At 44.3% G+C, this 17,419-nt stretch overlaps 1 protein-coding gene across 3 annotated transcripts in view; it reads right to left on the reverse strand.

Moving 5' to 3' along the window:
- Window positions 1–17,278, reverse strand: part of COQ8A (coenzyme Q8A) — a 48,135-nt gene extending 30,857 nt beyond the window's left edge. Inside the window, exons 1-4 of one of the 3 annotated variants that reach the window (XM_075088718.1) lie at window positions 17,149–17,278; window positions 4,464–4,658; window positions 1,685–2,095; window positions 310–376 (exon numbers count right to left, since the gene is read on the reverse strand). In XM_075088718.1, coding sequence (XP_074944819.1) covers window positions 310–376; window positions 1,685–2,095; window positions 4,464–4,640 — 655 coding nt within the window. In that variant the 5' untranslated portion in view covers window positions 4,641–4,658; window positions 17,149–17,278. Of the gene's footprint in view, window positions 1–309; window positions 377–1,684; window positions 2,096–4,463; window positions 4,659–5,322; window positions 5,545–17,053 lie in introns of those variants that run through there. The other 2 variants (XM_075088719.1, XM_075088720.1) reach the window with 2 other exon arrangements.
- Window positions 17,279–17,419: the final 141 nt, after the last annotated feature.

Genomic DNA, 17,419 nt, shown 5'->3' on the forward strand with positions numbered 1-17,419 from the left:
TGGGGAGCTTTTTTCTTTACCATACTATCACAGCAGCAGTTAGATATGATAAGAGTTACAAAAGACATGATACAAAGCATAACATCATTCTGACTAAAGGCCAAGATCCATAACGTAATGAAAAAGCCCAAATCAAGCTCTGAACTAACCAGCTGCTTTTGGGAAAGCACTGTCCTATTAGCAAGCTTAACTGGAAAATAGAACCAACTAACGCTTCAGCAGGAGCACTGTCATAGCCAGCCATTAATCAGTACATGCAAGCATATTCGCTGCAAGCGACTTCGAAAATGTGGGTGTGTGCAAACTGACCTCCAAAGTTGGCGAGCCGTCCGATCCTTGTGACAGGAACCTTCCTCTCCCGGGCCCGCTCGCTGAGCTGTGGCAGAAAGAGGGGGAAAGGGAAACAAAACAAAAAGAAATCCACAAATGAACTGGGTACATGGTCAGATACCTGCAAATTCAGAGGGCAACTTTGAAAGCACTTGAACAACTCTGTGCTACAGAAAGCTTTTCTTTAACACCGAGCCTTATATATGTTGAGAGATTTTTCAAGTGAACACGCTGCAGAACAGACACACCATGAACTGAAACATACACAAAGCAGAGCGGACAAGAGGGTGGGAAAGATAGAAGAGCTGACATCCGTGTTTAGAAACCCCATTTTTACTTTTTACTTTTACCTCAGCAGCCCTTATGTTTTGAACTTGGAGAAGCAGTGCAGCACCAACCCAAACTCTCTTCCACACATGGTATTAAAACTAATGGAAGGTTACCACATTCACAGTACTGTAGATAATTCCCCCACGCACAACAGCTGGAGCAGCAGAAGTGTAGAGTTTCATCAAAGCAATATCGTGAGTGAACCTACAGTAGCGTCTGATAACGGGTTTAGGGAAGGAGGCAGAAGGTCAGAACAGATGGCAAACATCTCCACTGTGAATTCTGCTGTGGGCTTTCTGCACTGCCTCACACAAGAGCATGAAGCACTAAAGCAACAGTTGTGGGCTATGCCTCTCTCCAGTCTACTAATGCTCACGGCAACATTCCCTCCACCTCTAGAAGGATTGCAAGACACAGTACAGGAAGTCACAGCCTTTATTGAGAGGAGCTTAGGTCTAATTCATTCTTCACAGCCATAGCAAAAAACTAGCTAAAGGTAACTGGGCCCTTCAAGGAGAAGACAAACTCTTTAGCTCAGTCTTCAAACCTTTGTAACCTACAGCTGTCCCCACCTGCTCAACATTTCACCCCAAAAACTGGGATGAAATACAGACCCTTCATTACTGTAACATACATCAATAAATACATCAAGTCCTCATAGTGAGGACCATTCATTCACCATTGAATAACAGGAGAGCTCCTGTTAATATAAAACTGAAGTCTAACCCTATATATGCTTTTTAAACATCCTGTCACATCAGGATATCTGATATAGCAGGGGCAGGTGTGAAAGAAGAGCCTGAAAAGCTATTAACAGAATAAATATCACAGAGATCAGAGTTGATTTGCCTCCACAAAAGGGAATAGTGGAAGAGGAAGAAATGAGAGAAACACAGAAGGTAAGGACAATCCAGTATAGAAATCATAGTACTGAGAATGCTTAATTAAAAAAAAAAAAACAAACAAACAACCTACACACACACACACAAAAAAAAACCACCAACAAAACCACAAACCAACGTACCATCTGTTTGTAGGGTTTCTGCTCTGAACCTGTTTTGGCCTGTCTGGCTTTATCAATATCTTCAGCTGTTAATCCACTAACAGAGGAATGATCTTGGTGAAAAGCCCTATTTTGTCCAAAGGCAGCAGCAAAAGGATTTCCAGGGTCCCTAAAGCCTCCAAATAACCTTGCATCCATTTTGGGAGGGAAAGGCTTCTGGCCCATGCCAGAGTCTCCAGTGTCACCAGCACTTCTAAAAGGTCCATTTGTAGAATAAGAGTAAGCAGGGCCTTCACCACTGCGTTCGTGAGGCTTGCCAGGGGCAGTGGAGAAGTCCATTGAAGCATCTGATGGCTCTCGGGCTGAAAAGTCATAGTCTTTCCCAAAATCCTCAGTGAGATCAGTTAAGTTCTCCTGCTGTTTGCCTAGCTCCTGCGAACAACAATAATAGAAATACTTTAATAAGAGAACTTAAAACCTGCTCCCTACCCATCCATGGTCTTCAGAGATGAGCATGCAGCCAGGCTGTCATGTCACCACCATAAGTAATTTGTAGAGACTCTGACATTACAGACATCCACAATAAGAGACAGGAAAAAGGAAGAGACACTGATGACACCTGGGGTCACTGGCGGTCTTGCAACCCCACTGATGGGACAAATTCTTTAACAGCTTCTCCAATACCCGTAACTGGAGATGCCTTGTTGTTCTACATATGCTCCCAAGAAGGGTCACTAATTGTGGAGTTCGCTAGAAGCAATACACTGCTCAGGAAAAGAAAAGGTGATGGGAGCTGCAATATCACGTAAGATATACTTAGGAGGAATAACAAAAAGCTGAACCTTGTTGTATTCAGTTCTTACCCCTACCACGCTCCTTCCTCCCATCCCGTCCCTAATCATGCAATGTCCGCACTTTCAAGCCCAAAGCTACCTGAAGCAATACCTGGCACCTACTTATAGGCAAAGTAGGCTCAGCCTTCCATGGCCATGACACTACCAACTGCAAAACACATTTCATTATTCAACCACTAAACTATAGTAAGGTTTGTCATCATCCCAAAATAAATAAATAAAATTCTGTGCTTGAAGCGAGGACAGCAGCATCAGACACAGCAACATTCAAGGCAAGCTTCTCCTGACAGTCTTTCCTGTTCCATCCCAACCTGCAAGAGCTGCCCCATTAAATCCAGGTATTTCCCACCACTTTTCAATGGGGGTGCGGGGGAATCATCACCAGAGCATTATCTCCTATTTACTTGTTACTTGACATACTCTAGTTACCTATCTCAGCAGCAGCAGTACCATGGAAGAACTGATTACTATTACAGCCAATCAACAGGATTTTAAATCCTACTGTGGTCAGGCAAGCAGGCAACGTATTTTAGGCTCTTTCCTAAACACTAATTACATTTCCCTTCCTTACATGAAAAAAGCAGAACACGGTCTTTCCTGTTATTCAGCAGGTCTCATACTATTCTGAACCTCAACGTCACAGCAGGGGGGAGAGGAAAACTCTGTTTACAGACGGGGGCTGCAGCCACAATACTGACTGGTGATTTCAAGCAAAAAGGCCTCTCTACTTCCATACTTAAATTTTAAAAACCATGTCAGGCAGCCAAAACCCTGCCACAGATCAAGAGAAGTGAAATATAGTCACTTAACATAAAAGCCTTCCTCTCTCCAAAACAGAAAGTGTAGCTTCAGACTACAGATTTCTTACTGAGCCCTGCTTTGGCATCAGCTTCTCATGCAACTCATTTACAGAACACAGGGCAAGTGTTCTGCAGGTGTGCTTGTGGGGCCCTTCATGCAGAGAAACATGTACAGAAACATCAGAACATCATCTCTCTCTCTCCCCTTGGATGCAAAAGGAGGGCAAAGGCAAGTCAAAGCACTATCCCCATAAACAAACACGCTTTGGGTATTTCTGCTGCAAGCTTAAATAGAACCAAGGAAACACAGGCCCAGATTCTAGGACTGAAGCTATAGACTGCCACGATAGTCTCAGTTCATTGCATTAAAAAAGTCAAAACCTCACCCGTTAGTTTCTGCTTCAAAAATTATAATCTGAGCTACAATATCTTTCTAAAGGATGATAAAGAAGGAACTTGATTAAGAGAAGTTCCTTTCCTCAGACAAGCCTTACGTTTAAGAGATGGCAACACAGCAAATATGAAGCTCTTTTAAATCCATCCCCCCATCTGGTGACAGAAGCTGCTGCTTAAAGAAAGTCTGGCTTTCCTTATGTTCCTCATTTGAAAATCAGTTCTGAAAATCCAGCTGGGGCTGTAAGTGACGTACATGCAAACACCTGACCCTGAGGCATTCTGAAAAATATCTCCTACACCAATTCTGTCAAGAAAGGAAGCAGCACTGAGATAAATCCAATTCACTCTAAAAGTCCTCATTCACTTAGTCAAAGGAGAGGTAATCAATGACTGAAGTTTAAAGGACTCTAAATAACAAAGCTGCTGGCCAATCTTAGCAAGAGCTTGGTCTTTGACAAGATAAGGTGAACAGAGTACTTTTCATTTTCAGTATGTCTTAAACACTTAGTAACAGAAACAAACACTCTGCAGTAACATCCCCCTCCCATTCCTGCCTGAGGACCTACTGGACACCACAGAAATCCTGGAGAACTCCCAGAGCATTGCAACACCTGTAATCTCAATCCAGCATTTCAGAGCTAGGTTCTAGCTCATGACGCAAGTTCCTAGCCACTCTCACAACAAGACCAAAAAGTACCTGGAGAAAAAGCAAAACATCAGACTAGATTGCACACACAGAGCTTCGCTTACCTGCATTTTTCCCAAGGCAGAACTGAACTGTTCTTCAGCAGTGGCCTGGAGAGTCCTTGCAATGGTAACTGCATCGCCCCCAAGGAGCACCTGCCGAAGCTGTCCTGCTTGGGTTTCTAGGACTGCTTTACTAAGCTTTGTCAAGCCTCTCATGACCATGATGGCATCACCAGCCATGACTGATGTCTTTCTGTGCTGAAAGATGGAGGAAAAAAAAAAAAAGGGGGGGGGGAGGCAGGGAGGGAGGGGGAAAAAGGGGAAAAAAAGTGCAAGAGGTCAGGGAACAAGTTTGCAAGCAGTTTCAAGTCACCTAAGAGCCAGCGGCATATCCCAGACAATCTCTTCCTGCTTTGGCAACCAGCCACCATGGGAACTTGCTTGCAGCTCAAATAGCACACAGGCCAGCTTGAACGACAGCTAGTTAGCTGACCTTACCAGGCAAAACCAGAACTCCCCTTCTGGCTGTTCATGAGTTAGGGTAACGTTCCAGGACTCCACACAAATATTCAAGTTACCATTGACCAGGGGAAGCAGAGACAGGTAAATGTCAGTAACACTGCAAAGATGGCCTTGATTCCTTCCAGATGTTTAAAAAGGATTAAAAGCATTAGGATTTGCCCTTTAATTATTATCAGGCCCTGGAACACATGTTCTCAGTGCCCGAATAGCATAGATGAAGTGCACTGACAACTGTCACATCCCATTCCTGCCCTGGAGCTATGCCTGCTCATTTCAGATAGGCAAATTTCTTCACCCCCACACCAACAAGTAATCTTTGTCTGTCCTCCAAGGGTAGCCTGCTCGTGGAGCTCACTCTGCTACTTTTAACTGGAAACTTAAGCACACTCAGAACACCTACCTACCACAGCATTTGCAAAGTACTGCACTACAGTGTTAAATTTTTGACTCAGTCCTCCTTCCTGTTCAAGGGGCACTCGCTCCATCTCCGGTTCCGAACAGCCTGGGCAATTTCAGTGTCTTGAAATGCAAACTGGCCACTGTAGGATGCAGGACGGAGAACAAGTTCCACCGACTCCTTTGTCAGCCTAGGACCAAGCTCAGGCTCAGGACACCAGCTCTCCTATGCCACCGTGGTTCATGTAAAAGAAAATCAGGAGTGGCTGGGGTGCCAAAACCATTTTGCAAGGGGGATTTTCACCTGCTTATTTCACTCATCTCCCACACCTTCAAAGCACAGTCAGGGTCACAGTTCCAGGGCTGGCTCAGTTATGCATCCTCCCACCTTTACTGACATGTAAGATAGAGGCATGCAGTTCGCACAAGATGCTGACTAAGGTTCAACCTTACCCATGCAGCATATTCTGTAACCATTTGGAGGGGGGGGGGGGAAAAAAAAAAAAAAAAGAGTTCTGGTCATGACAGGTACAGAGTACTAGTCTAAGGCCACATATTTAAGTTATCTCCTAGGTAGGTACACAGGTACCAATTCATTTTTAGAAGATTAATGGCCACATACACACTACAACTATAAACATCAATACACTGAAGTGGTACAAGTGATCCTGAGTGAACAGTACACATGGCATTACATTACACCCTGCTGCGGATTCCAAGCAACTGGATCCAGTTACCCTGTCAGGAAACACAAAGCCTGCCTCAAACATGTGTGCTGTATCAGTCATGCAGACGTATAGACTGCTATAGCTAAATTTGCTGCCATCACACAAGAGACACATGGATTACTACAGCTGAAGTTCAGAAACACATTATTATGCAAATGCAGGGTAAACCCCAGTTACCGGAATATTTGTTCAACAACTGTTAATTTGCGATCAAAATCAGGAATAACATTACACATTATACATTACATGCTTTAAGTATGGTTGTTAGGAGGACAATCAAGTGTTTGTAACAAATCTGGGCTTAATGGGTTAGCTGTAAAAATAAAAATCAAGCCTACCAAGGTCATTACTTTGTGGTGAGCTTTACAAGACCTGTAAGAAGCATTACTCCTGAACCTCTCCAGAGTTTAATCACAAGGGTTGGTTTTAATGTTGTAATGCACTTTTAAAACTTGAAAGCTGCCTGTCAGGTAAGGAAGTGTTCTCTGTCAACAGGAGGTGGTTCCCCCCCACCCGTATCTTCACACTGGAAATTTCCGCATAGATCTCACCCAAAGCATTTGCAGGCAGTCCCTGCAATTCAGAGCCAGGCAAAGAAACCAGCCAACAACACAGTACTGTCCCAGCTGAAATTAGACTGTTCAAGGGTTGCCACTACAAAGAAGCAAATGGTTTTGTAGTCACAAGTATTACAAGTGCAGGAAAGCTTGAATGAAAAAATTCAGTCCTTCTCTCCCAAGAAGGGCAAAGGGTAATGCAATATAGATCAGTGTACACTCGGACACACACACAAACACATCCACTTTTAAGATGGTTTTAGTATTGTTGGTTAGAAAGAATCCTTATCTTCCTTTCACCCAAAACCAGCTGAAGGACTTCTCTTTAAGTGAAGGTTATGATGTGCTAAATGTGCATTTTAAAGAAATATTCCAACAAAATTTCAAAGAAGCTAATGCAACCACAAACAGAACACATACCTTGCACAATGCGCTCTCAACCCTCCATTGCTGAATATATTAACATGCAAAGAGGACCAGTTGCCCCTTACAGGTTTAGCTATAAGAGACAGCACTGGGCACATTGCTACCGATATCCTCTGAGTTCCGTGCTATCACCCCCGCTTTCCTCTGCACAGCAGTTATAACCACCTAGGTACCATGCAAGTGGTTTGTTAGCTCAGAAGCATCAGCAACATGCTCCTGTGCAGCCCTGCTGCAGGACAGACTATTGTAACAGGCCATTTATCCTACGACCTTGCTGAAACCCAGGCCTCTGTAGGAAATACAATCCTACATGCAACTGACTTGCTGTTTTCAGTGATCTTTCAGATTCTCTGCAGGTAGCTCACAGACCCAAACGGAAACCACAGTACAAGCAAAATCAAGGCAGGGCTCAATAAGGTCAAACCCAAGGAGAGTCATCGATAATAAGGGCTGAGAAGGAAGAACGTATTTTCAGAAGTGCGACCATACTCCTGCTTTTTTAACAGAATTGTGTCTATAAGCCATCTCCTTCCAGTTCCTCACCTTTTGTACACCAAGTCCTCACCTTTAACAAAGAACAGTCAGGAAAAAAATCAAAGGAAACAAAACTAACTGTACTGCAATTATTAACCCTTTGGCAATAGGCATGAGAAGCAAGAAAACATTCAAGTAATGTCTGTACCCATCATCAGGCAATATGAAGGTGGGAGATAACAAGGACAAGAAGAACTGAACTGATACTGGAGGCATTTTCCTCAAGTGGAAAAAAAAATCCCATGTTATCTAGTTTGTAGGCCTTACATTTAGCAGGACACTTTGGTTAATCAACCCGGCAACACCACAGAAAGCAGAGACTAACGAGATTATCACACCAGAAAGGGCAAGCATGAAAGAAAATACATGCTAGATAATCAAGAGGTGAAAAGACTACACATAAAAACTAACCAAAAATTAGGAAAGTCATCTTTTTCCTTCAGTCAAAAAGCAATAAGCACAAGCAAGGACAAGAGACAGAAAACCAAGACAGAGGAAGCACACACTTCCAAGACGACTGCTACATATCCCCAAATACTACGCTTGTGTTAATACCTGGTGCAGACAGCAGGCAAGGGAATTTTTTTTTCCCTACAGCAAGTTCTATTCCTACCACTACTAGATCAATAAATAAATAGTGTAAGCAAGCTCTACCAAAATCAGATTTAAGGAGTGGTTTCAAACGGAATTGGTTCAAGCGTACAAAGTCCATCTCACACTTCACCTGTCTCCTGAGGACTTATCATCTAGCACTAGCAAAGCAGGGCACTGCTGGCATAGCACATGGACAAGTCAGTCGTGTCTGTACAAGCTGTCAGAGTGCCTGCTAACCTGGATTGAAGAGGGTTGACAAGCGTCAGTCATGAGCTATTTTCCAAGAATAGGCAGGGTCACAGTTTTTACTTAGTAAACATCTCACAGTTGATTGAATCTCTGGAAAACACCCACATCCTAGCATAAGGAGGCTAGAGCCAGGTCTTCCTCAGACACCAGACGAGGTCCATACGGCACGCAGAGATGCCACACCAGTAGGTAAGCCATCTCCATTGCACCAGATTTTGAACCCTGTTGTAACAACAAAACCAAATCAATGGCTGGGACGGTCCTACACGCAACGACACCTGCCTCACAAGCCACTGTCCCCTAGTGACTAACTGCAGTGCACTTCCTCCCTTCTTCACCATGCCAGACTACTGAACTGAAGGTTAAGCAAGTCTAGTGAGACACTCAGCCTATCAGAGGCCAATAATAGAAATAAAGCCTCACAAGAGGCAACAGATAAATTCTTGTATTTGTAATGTTTAAAACACATCCCTCCGTTCATTCCACTTCTTTCCCACATGCTAACACATCCTCCTAGAGACACACAAACCAGCTTCTGACTACGTGCTTTTTTCCAGATGCTTGTACAGTCAAAAGCCTTACTCATACATACACATACATGTGTGTATACACACACGTATATAGGACAGACCAAGTTTAAACACAAGGAGACTTCCAATCATACAGAAACCTTTCTGAAAGCTTTCTGTGCATGACAACACAGCCTCTTTCAACGTAAGGGAATTACTTCTACTATCAACAGTTTGCTGTCCACCCAAGAAAGAAGGTAATCTACTGTTGTATAATGAAAAAAATAAAAAAAACCAAGCAACAACCCCCCCCCAAACTACCAAGCAAAAAAACCCCACCAAAAACCCTGCATTTTTACAGTAGCCCATATTTCCCCTCTCAGGACTGCAGAAGTTTAGCTGTCTTCTTTATCTGTAACTTTTCTTTTAAATAAACGAGACAAAAATGAAAAATATTAGGCTGGACAGGTAGTATGGCAGATAATTAAACATCACGCTTCCAAAGGTAACAAACAGTCTCTATGCCTTCCCCTGCTTCCTATTATCCATTATCTCAATCACCGATATCTTAATTGTATCTAAACAAGGACTATGGCCCTGGGAACCAGTGTTATAGCTGCCCACACTATTAGAGCAAGTGCAGCAACAGTATGAAATAAAAATAATAAACACCTCAAGCAAGATAGAGATGTCCAGGTACTCAGCACATTTGTTCTGAGGCCATAAATCAGCAGTGGTCTAACTCCAAAATAAGTATTATTCATCAAGCTGTTCTGTAACTGATCTTTTATAGTTTTTTCCATCTTTTTACATGTATTGCCATACCAACCCTTTCACGTGATCCTTTCACTCATAGCCTTTTTCAGTTCTATCACATACCTCACCATCAGTTCCTTTGACACCAGATTTCCAGGCCCCTGCCGAGGTATATTTTCGTTAGCTGGACTCCTTGGGTTGCAGCAAACTCAAATTTTAACCACACAGGGCACCGAACAAACTGCATTTTAAAAGGAGAAAGTTGCCATCATCCTTTAAAATGAACTGAGTATCTACCTTGCTAATCCTTCATTCTTCCCCCTCTCCACATCTCCCACACACTGCAGCTCTACAAAAAAAAAAGTGTCTTTAAAGATCTGACCTACAACAGAACTAAGGAATCCTATATTTGAATCGTGCCCCGTGGCTTTGACTCAAGCCTCCTTAAACTGAATTCACCAAGCCTCTGAAAGCTGCTTTAAAACTACCCTTGCACAAAGCCATTTCCCAATGCCGTTTAAAACAAACACTTTTGAAGGGCAGGAGGAACTAGTTTACTCTCAAATCACTATTAACAACACACTGATTACACACACTGATAAAACACACTGGTTACAACACACTGAGTACACACACTGATAAAAGTGGGCTGCTTGGCAGGCAAGCGCATCTTTGCGCCAAAATTCAGAAGGCTTAGCAGTCATTTTTGGCGTATGACAGCTAGTTCAAAACCCAGTATGAACAATTTTCCCCATAAATGGCTTGACACACAACATAAGAGTGAAAAGAATGCTTGGACACTTTAAAAGTAAGCACAGTCTGCTTTATTTTAGGCACTGATACATCAATGCAAAGTGAATGCTCTGGACTGACAGCTCTACCTCCTTCTGGACAATGTCTGGGGACATGCAAAAGCACAGTCACAGCCACGTGCCTGGAATTAACAGAGTCCCCTTCTACCCTGGTCACAGATCTAGAAATAATTCACTCACAATTAAGATCCTAGTGGGAGAGCGCGTTCCCTCATTACAAGCCACTTCCTCTGCCGATACGCCTTGACACAATACAGTAATAAATTCTGTCCTGGGCACACGTTGTTTCCCATTACACTGTGGTAGATCCAACTCCAACACTGTGATTTTAAGGCTACCGCTCACTCGCTTTTCTCCCCAAGAATGAATTCTGTTCCTTCTCCTGGGAAATAAGTATTTGCAGTTAGGGGACAAAATATGTTCCATTTACCTCTTTGCAGGCCTTTAAAATGTACTGCTTGGGCAACAAAGATTGGGGCCATTGGGCCAATCTGGAGTTGTATTTATACCTAACATCCTACCTTTGTATTACCTATGCTACCAAGAAGAAAGGGAGGAAGAACAAAGAGGTCAAGGAAAACCCAGGAGTTTTCTTCTGTTTATGCATTGGGCAGTGCTTAGAACAAGCCATTGCACTGTATCCCCTATGTGGCTCAAAAGCCATGAATGATTCTGATAAATTCTGTGACTAAAGCTACTTCCCATGCATGTGGATCTTTCATCCAGCAACAAGGACAATAGAATATTAAAATCAAAATGGAGCATGACCACAAAACACACAGATTAATATGAGATTCAGTCAGATGCCAAATTTGAAGTATACACTGAAGAAACAGAACTATACAAGCTGAATTTACACCTTTATTTGGTTTTATGGCAAGCTTACATGAAAGCACAGTTCACCAGTTCCAAGTCACCCCTCTGTCAGTATTAGCACACAGCATCACTTTAAAAGACAAATCCCCCACATCTATATGGAACAACTCCAACCAGCGGTTATTTATAAAAAGGTTACGCTAAAGCTCTGCTGATCAAATCCAAACATTGTGCTTCAAACAAAATAAACATTACAAACATCTCCCCCTAGGTTTGCAGAGCAGGTCTACACTCTCGCAGAGTCTCTTCACCAGTTAGAGCAGAAGAGACCACGAGAGCTCAGCTCCCTGACGCGCACGGAGTCAGTCCCCCTCGGATGCACAGCTCCACAGCGTTAAGCTCTGCACAGGTAACAGAGCTCCCCACTGGTCTCATGCTCTGAACTAGAATACAAAGTATAAATGAGGGAGGTTATGAGTTTGCAGTTTTGGGTTGGGTTTTTTTTGGGGGGAGGCACACACTGTTATGTTGTAATTGTTTTTACTGGAATCTGTAACTTTCTGAAAGCACACCAAGTCCAATTTAGGAATTGGAAACCCAATAAAAAGCTATGCCTCACAAACAAGTGCAGATTGCTTTAGACTCAAATACACCATTACTTAAGACAAAATTCTTGAGAAAAATAGCAGCTCTTCCTCTTACATTTAAACACATGTCACTTCACTCATAGATCTCAAAAAGCTAAAGAGACAGGACTAACAATCAATGCTCTCTACTTTAGAGGGAAGAGAACAAGTGATCTAGCCAAAGTTACACTGCACGTCAGCGATGGGGTCGGGAACAGAATCACAGCTTTCTCCAGACTACACTGATCCTTACAGCACACGGCCTACACTTAAGTGTCCTTTAAATATCCACCCCTACAGAGCACAAAAAAACCAGGATTTACTACAGCCACTTTGCTGACCATCTTAACAGTATATTGTTAACAGTTGTATCTAAATGATCAAATGCCACACCAGCAATGGTTTCTAGTCAGAACCTTTCTAATTATAAGCTTCTGGAAAACTAGACACGCCCTGTAACTGTACATCTGTCTTCCTCAGGTGTAAGAAGATATTTTGTTTATTATCGTTTTTGGATGCCAGGACAGAACTACGCACGCTGCGTCTTGAGTCACTACGTTACAAAGTCAGTAAGAGGTACCCCACACACATCTCTCCAGGTGGCATAGACACATCCTCTGCTTACACGGTGAGCATAACCCTTCTGTTATCATCATGAACAGCAGGTCAAACACCACAGGCTCCCACCATTGATCCTGCAGGTGTATGTGTCTATATAGATCCCATGACTTTCAACCTTGCCCTGGAAGCTAGGGTTAAGTTCAAATTTAGTAACTTACAACACATCCTAGTCTATTTATTCATAGCCTCCTTACATACCAGCGTCCTAGCTATGACAGCTTTCTTTTTTTCTGGCTGTGTAAGAAGAGGAAAAATAGGATGCAAGAAGACCATGGGGGTGGGCGGAATGACTACTTCAAGAAGACATAAATTGATCTCTGTGCTGAAGGTGAGCATGGTCTAGCCGAACCTACAGCTCCTGCATTACAGCTCTGCCACAGTCCTCAAACAAGTTATCTGTGTCAGTTCCTACTCACCACACTTAAGTACTTTTGACAGTAGGATAAATAAGAGTAAATGAGCTCTATAATTCGCATAACTTACTACTAAACCTAACCGCAAGCTCTCATAGATAATACAGAATCTGTAATCTATAATTATGTATGCTCTCTCTGTAAAAATTTTATGAAATCATATTTTGTACAACATAGAATAAACATTGGTTTTTCCAAACTAGAAGAGCCGAAGTTTTAAGCAACTTAGATAGGTGCCTTTGAAAAATCCCAAATGTCCCAGAGCGACTTCTGAATGACCATGCTCCACAAAGCTTTCCTATGCAATATAAAATACTAGGCTTACCAATTTTAGAAGAGTTCTCTAAAAGAAACACTTGATCCACTTGCAGCTTACCACCCAGTCGTTCTCACTTCCATCTGTTGCCCAGTCCCAATTATTCTCTTGATTATCACTTTGACCATATCAAACTAAGATGAGGATGTAATATTCCCAAATGGCACAATTCAGGCAGCAGAAGAGCCATGACATTTCAGAATACTACATCAAGCCCTTTTACAGTACATTTGTTCAGTGCATCCAGAAAAACCAAGGTGTGCAACTGGTTAAAAAGGAGACATTAACAGCAATGAAAGGGGCTACATATAGATCTAATCTACACAGAAAACCAGGAAAAACTGCAGAGGCAAAACAAACACAGTACTAAGTGGAAGCTATCACCTACACAACACAAAACAGCTCTAGGACCACCTAGACCACAAGCAGACCATCTTTCATGATGTCTCTTCATAAAGAATTTACATAGTCTTTAAGAAGAAAGACACAGCCTCATGCAGTTTCCAGAAAAAAAACACCCACCTATACTTTAAACAAGTCTGCACACATATGCAGAGTTAAGCGGACATATGCATTTATAGTTTCTAGAAGGTAACTCCACAGATTGACAGCTAAGGTTTTCAGAGCAACTGGTGTTATTTCCTATGCTGCGAGAAGCACATGGAACACTTCAGATACTGAATAACTGGGAATTTAACATGCCTCATTTAGCTCTGCACCTCTACTGACTGAGAAAACACAAAAGCCGTTAAAATAAAGTGCAGAAGCACAACCGTGTAAAGACAGGGCAAAACTTTTGTATCCTGTTATTTCTTTGTCACCAACTCAGTTTGGTTTAATTTTGCTATCTGCTGGGGAGGGGTGGGGGAAACTTGTTTTGGATAACAAAAAACAAGTGGCATCTAAAAAAAATTAGACAGCATCTAAAGATAGGCACCTGTCAAAATTAAATGAGCTTTCACTGCTGGGTGGGAAAGCAGACACTGACTCAACCCCCTCCCTTACTGTGCTTTACTATTAGCTTGCATTTTGGCTCCATGTGCAAATAACTTATTTCTTCTTCAGGTACTGAAGGAAAGCACACAGTCATGGAACAGGCTGCATGTTTTATAAAACAAGCTGAAAGAGAAGCTACTCTTCTCCTAGAGATGCTCCATCCCAGAATACACAGCTCAATAAGCCAGAAAGCCTCCTCTTCCAGGCTGCTTTCTTAAAGAGTTTTAGAGGGAGAAAACCAGGAGACCTACATACACAGACAGGAGATAGGATAGCCAAATTCTGCTTCTGACTTGCTACCTCCATCCTAAGCTGGACTGTTCACCTATGAGTACAAGCAGATTTAAGGAATAAGAGAAATGCTTATTCATGCATCAAGCTGAGTCCCGAGATGTGTTCAGCAAGCCAGCTGGATCAAGCAAGCTATACCATGCACACTGACACACAAGGTAAAAGACCACAAGACACACCATCCCTAGCATCCTTGTTAAAACAGTCAAAAGAAACCCCACACACACAAGAAAAGCAAACAAATCTTTACATACCAAAAAAAGCTCTGTAACCAACCAACCAGTTTAACATAAAGGAAATTAAAAAGCAGGAATTCAGCTACTGTCTCTCATCCCCCTCAGTTTCTAGAAAAACAATACAGCCTGACAAACAGGGCATGAAACAACAGACCACCACTTGCCTGTAAAAGGACTACGGGAGGACTAGAAGCCAAAAAAAGTTCTGTTCTTGCTGCATGGATGCAATATGAGCTATTATTAACCTGCTCTAAATACCACAAATGAAATAATGAGAGCTGGATTGCATAGCACAAAATTCTCCTTGACAGCAACGAAACAAGGTGATCAACACTCAGACAGTAAACATGCAAGGGAATTCTCCCCATCATCTGACCTTTTCTTCTACTTATCACACCACTTTATTTTTAAAAGGGAGACACTGCCAAAGCACAGCAGGTCACCTATTCCCCCCCCCTTGAGTAAGACCTGACAACATACAACTGTTTATTCTAAGCATATCTTATTCAAGGTTACCAAGGTCATCACTAACTAAGAGCAAAGAAAAAACATTTACAAAATACAGAAATAAGTCTCCTGGTCTAAGAGCAAGCAGACTGGCAAGCACATGAACCGCAGCTAAACTTTTCATTCTGATGATACATGAAGAAGAGGCAAGTTCTTCTTACATAGCAGAGAAAGGCAAGGCCACCAAATATCTGTTTAAATGCCGATCTGCTTTCAGCCTTTAACTCGGAGCAATTTCTGAATCCTTTCATTAGTCTTTTACTGAGCTACTACTTACTACTGACTTTGGCCAGTATCTTTCTGCAGCCAGTGCTAACACTTATTTTGCATATGCTTAAAGAATACACCCCAGTTCAGTGAAGCAACCTAATTTAATGACAAGCAACTCGGGAACTAAACTTTAGAAGTCCTTAGGTTAGTTCTTTCTAGAAAAATAATATTCTAGGTTATTGAAAGATAATCTTTTATAGCCTCTCACTTTTTTTTTTTTTACCTAACACTAAATAGAAGAGTTTGCTGCATTTCTACTAAGAGTAGCTTTCCAACTTCTTTTTTCTTCATAAAGCTGAGTACCAAGTTTGTATTTCCATTGCATGGCGGGAATGCAGAGAAGTTCCCCACCTACATTCCTGATGGGTGGGACATGAGTGCGTGTGGGTATCAGAAAAGCGTTATTTCATAACAAATACAGTTCTGCAGAAATTAGGATGGTCAGTAACTATGAAAGCAACATTATACAAGCCAAGCTTTTACATCTGTAGTTATTTATAGGTAGTTTGCTCAGTGCCTATTTAAAACTAAGTGCCTCCCCAGTAATTCCCGTTTACTTTGTTACAAAAGCTCTACAAGCCTGTCAGCTTGTGAAAAGTAAGATCTATTTCCTCAGGCGCTTTATCGACGAAGGGTGTCATAAGGCTTCTTTCCCCGTTTCGGCTACGGGCAAGCTCAAAAAGCCCACAGATTTATTTTACTTCCACCTTCAGCCAGGCGCACAGAACGGTCCCAGGGTGCGAGCGAAGTCAGGTTCCAACCCAGAGCAGCCTGGAAGGGCAGCACATGCCCGCAGCACAGGGCAAGACTCTGCATTTTCTTCCGCCGTGTCCGTGCCAAGACGGATAACCTACTGGGTGGAAAAGTGGTTTCCCCACCCCTTCTCCTAAGCAATTTTAGGTTTAATATATAGGATATCCCGCGCGGCTGCTTGAGCGAGCAGTGCGCGCCCGTCCCCGCTCCGGCGGGCGGGATTGCTGAGGGCAGACCCCCGCCTCCCCCGCGCACGGGCGTCGGGACACAGGCAGGTCCCCAGCTCCCCGTCGCCGCCCCGAGCCGAGGGGCTCCAGCCGCCGCCGGCGGCGGCAGCGACACGGCCGGGCCCAGCCGCTGCACAAGGCCCCGATCGCCCGGGGCTCGCCTTGGGCGACCGGGCGCAGTTACGGGCGCGCCCCGCGCCGCTTGGACACTCGCCGGGGCAGCTGCAGCCCCGCTGACCGGCTCCCGGCCCCGCAGGGCCGCTCTCGGCGGCGGTTCGGCGGGGCCCCACCGCTCACCTCCCGCGACTCCAGGAGGTACGGCCTCCCCCTGCCGCCGCCCCGCCAAGGGCACGGAGAAGGCCGCGGCACCGGCTGCCTCCCGGCCAGGTCCGACCCCACGGGGCTCGGGCAGCCGCCGCCATTGCCCGCCAGACCCCGCACACGTCCCCCCCCCGCCGGGGACTGTCGCAAGGCACCGCACTACTGGGGACCCCGCACCTCCTTCTCGCTTCCGGCGCTGCGGCCGCTCCCCGACACACAGATCAGTGCAGCCTAATCGCTGCCCGCCTTAGCTTAGCTACAGCAGCGCTCACCTGGCTGCCCCGCTCCGCTCGGCTCGGCTCGGCTCGGCTCAGGCGCCGCCGCCCGGGCCCGCGCGCTTGTTTACCGCCCCGGCCGCCCCCGGCCCATGCCCGGCCTCACGCTCCGCCCCCTCGGCACTCCCATTGGCTTCTCCGCCGGCCCCGCCCCCTACCTCGGCGTGAACCGCCGCCGAGGTGCGTGCCGAGCCCGTGCGCTCCGCGCCCCCGCCAATGGCAGGAGGGCTAGGGTGGGGTGCCGGCCAATGAGGGGCGGGGAGGGGCT

Source organism: Phalacrocorax aristotelis, chromosome 3 (assembly GCF_949628215.1).
Source record: "Phalacrocorax aristotelis chromosome 3, bGulAri2.1, whole genome shotgun sequence".
NCBI lineage: Eukaryota > Metazoa > Chordata > Aves > Suliformes > Phalacrocoracidae > Phalacrocorax > Phalacrocorax aristotelis.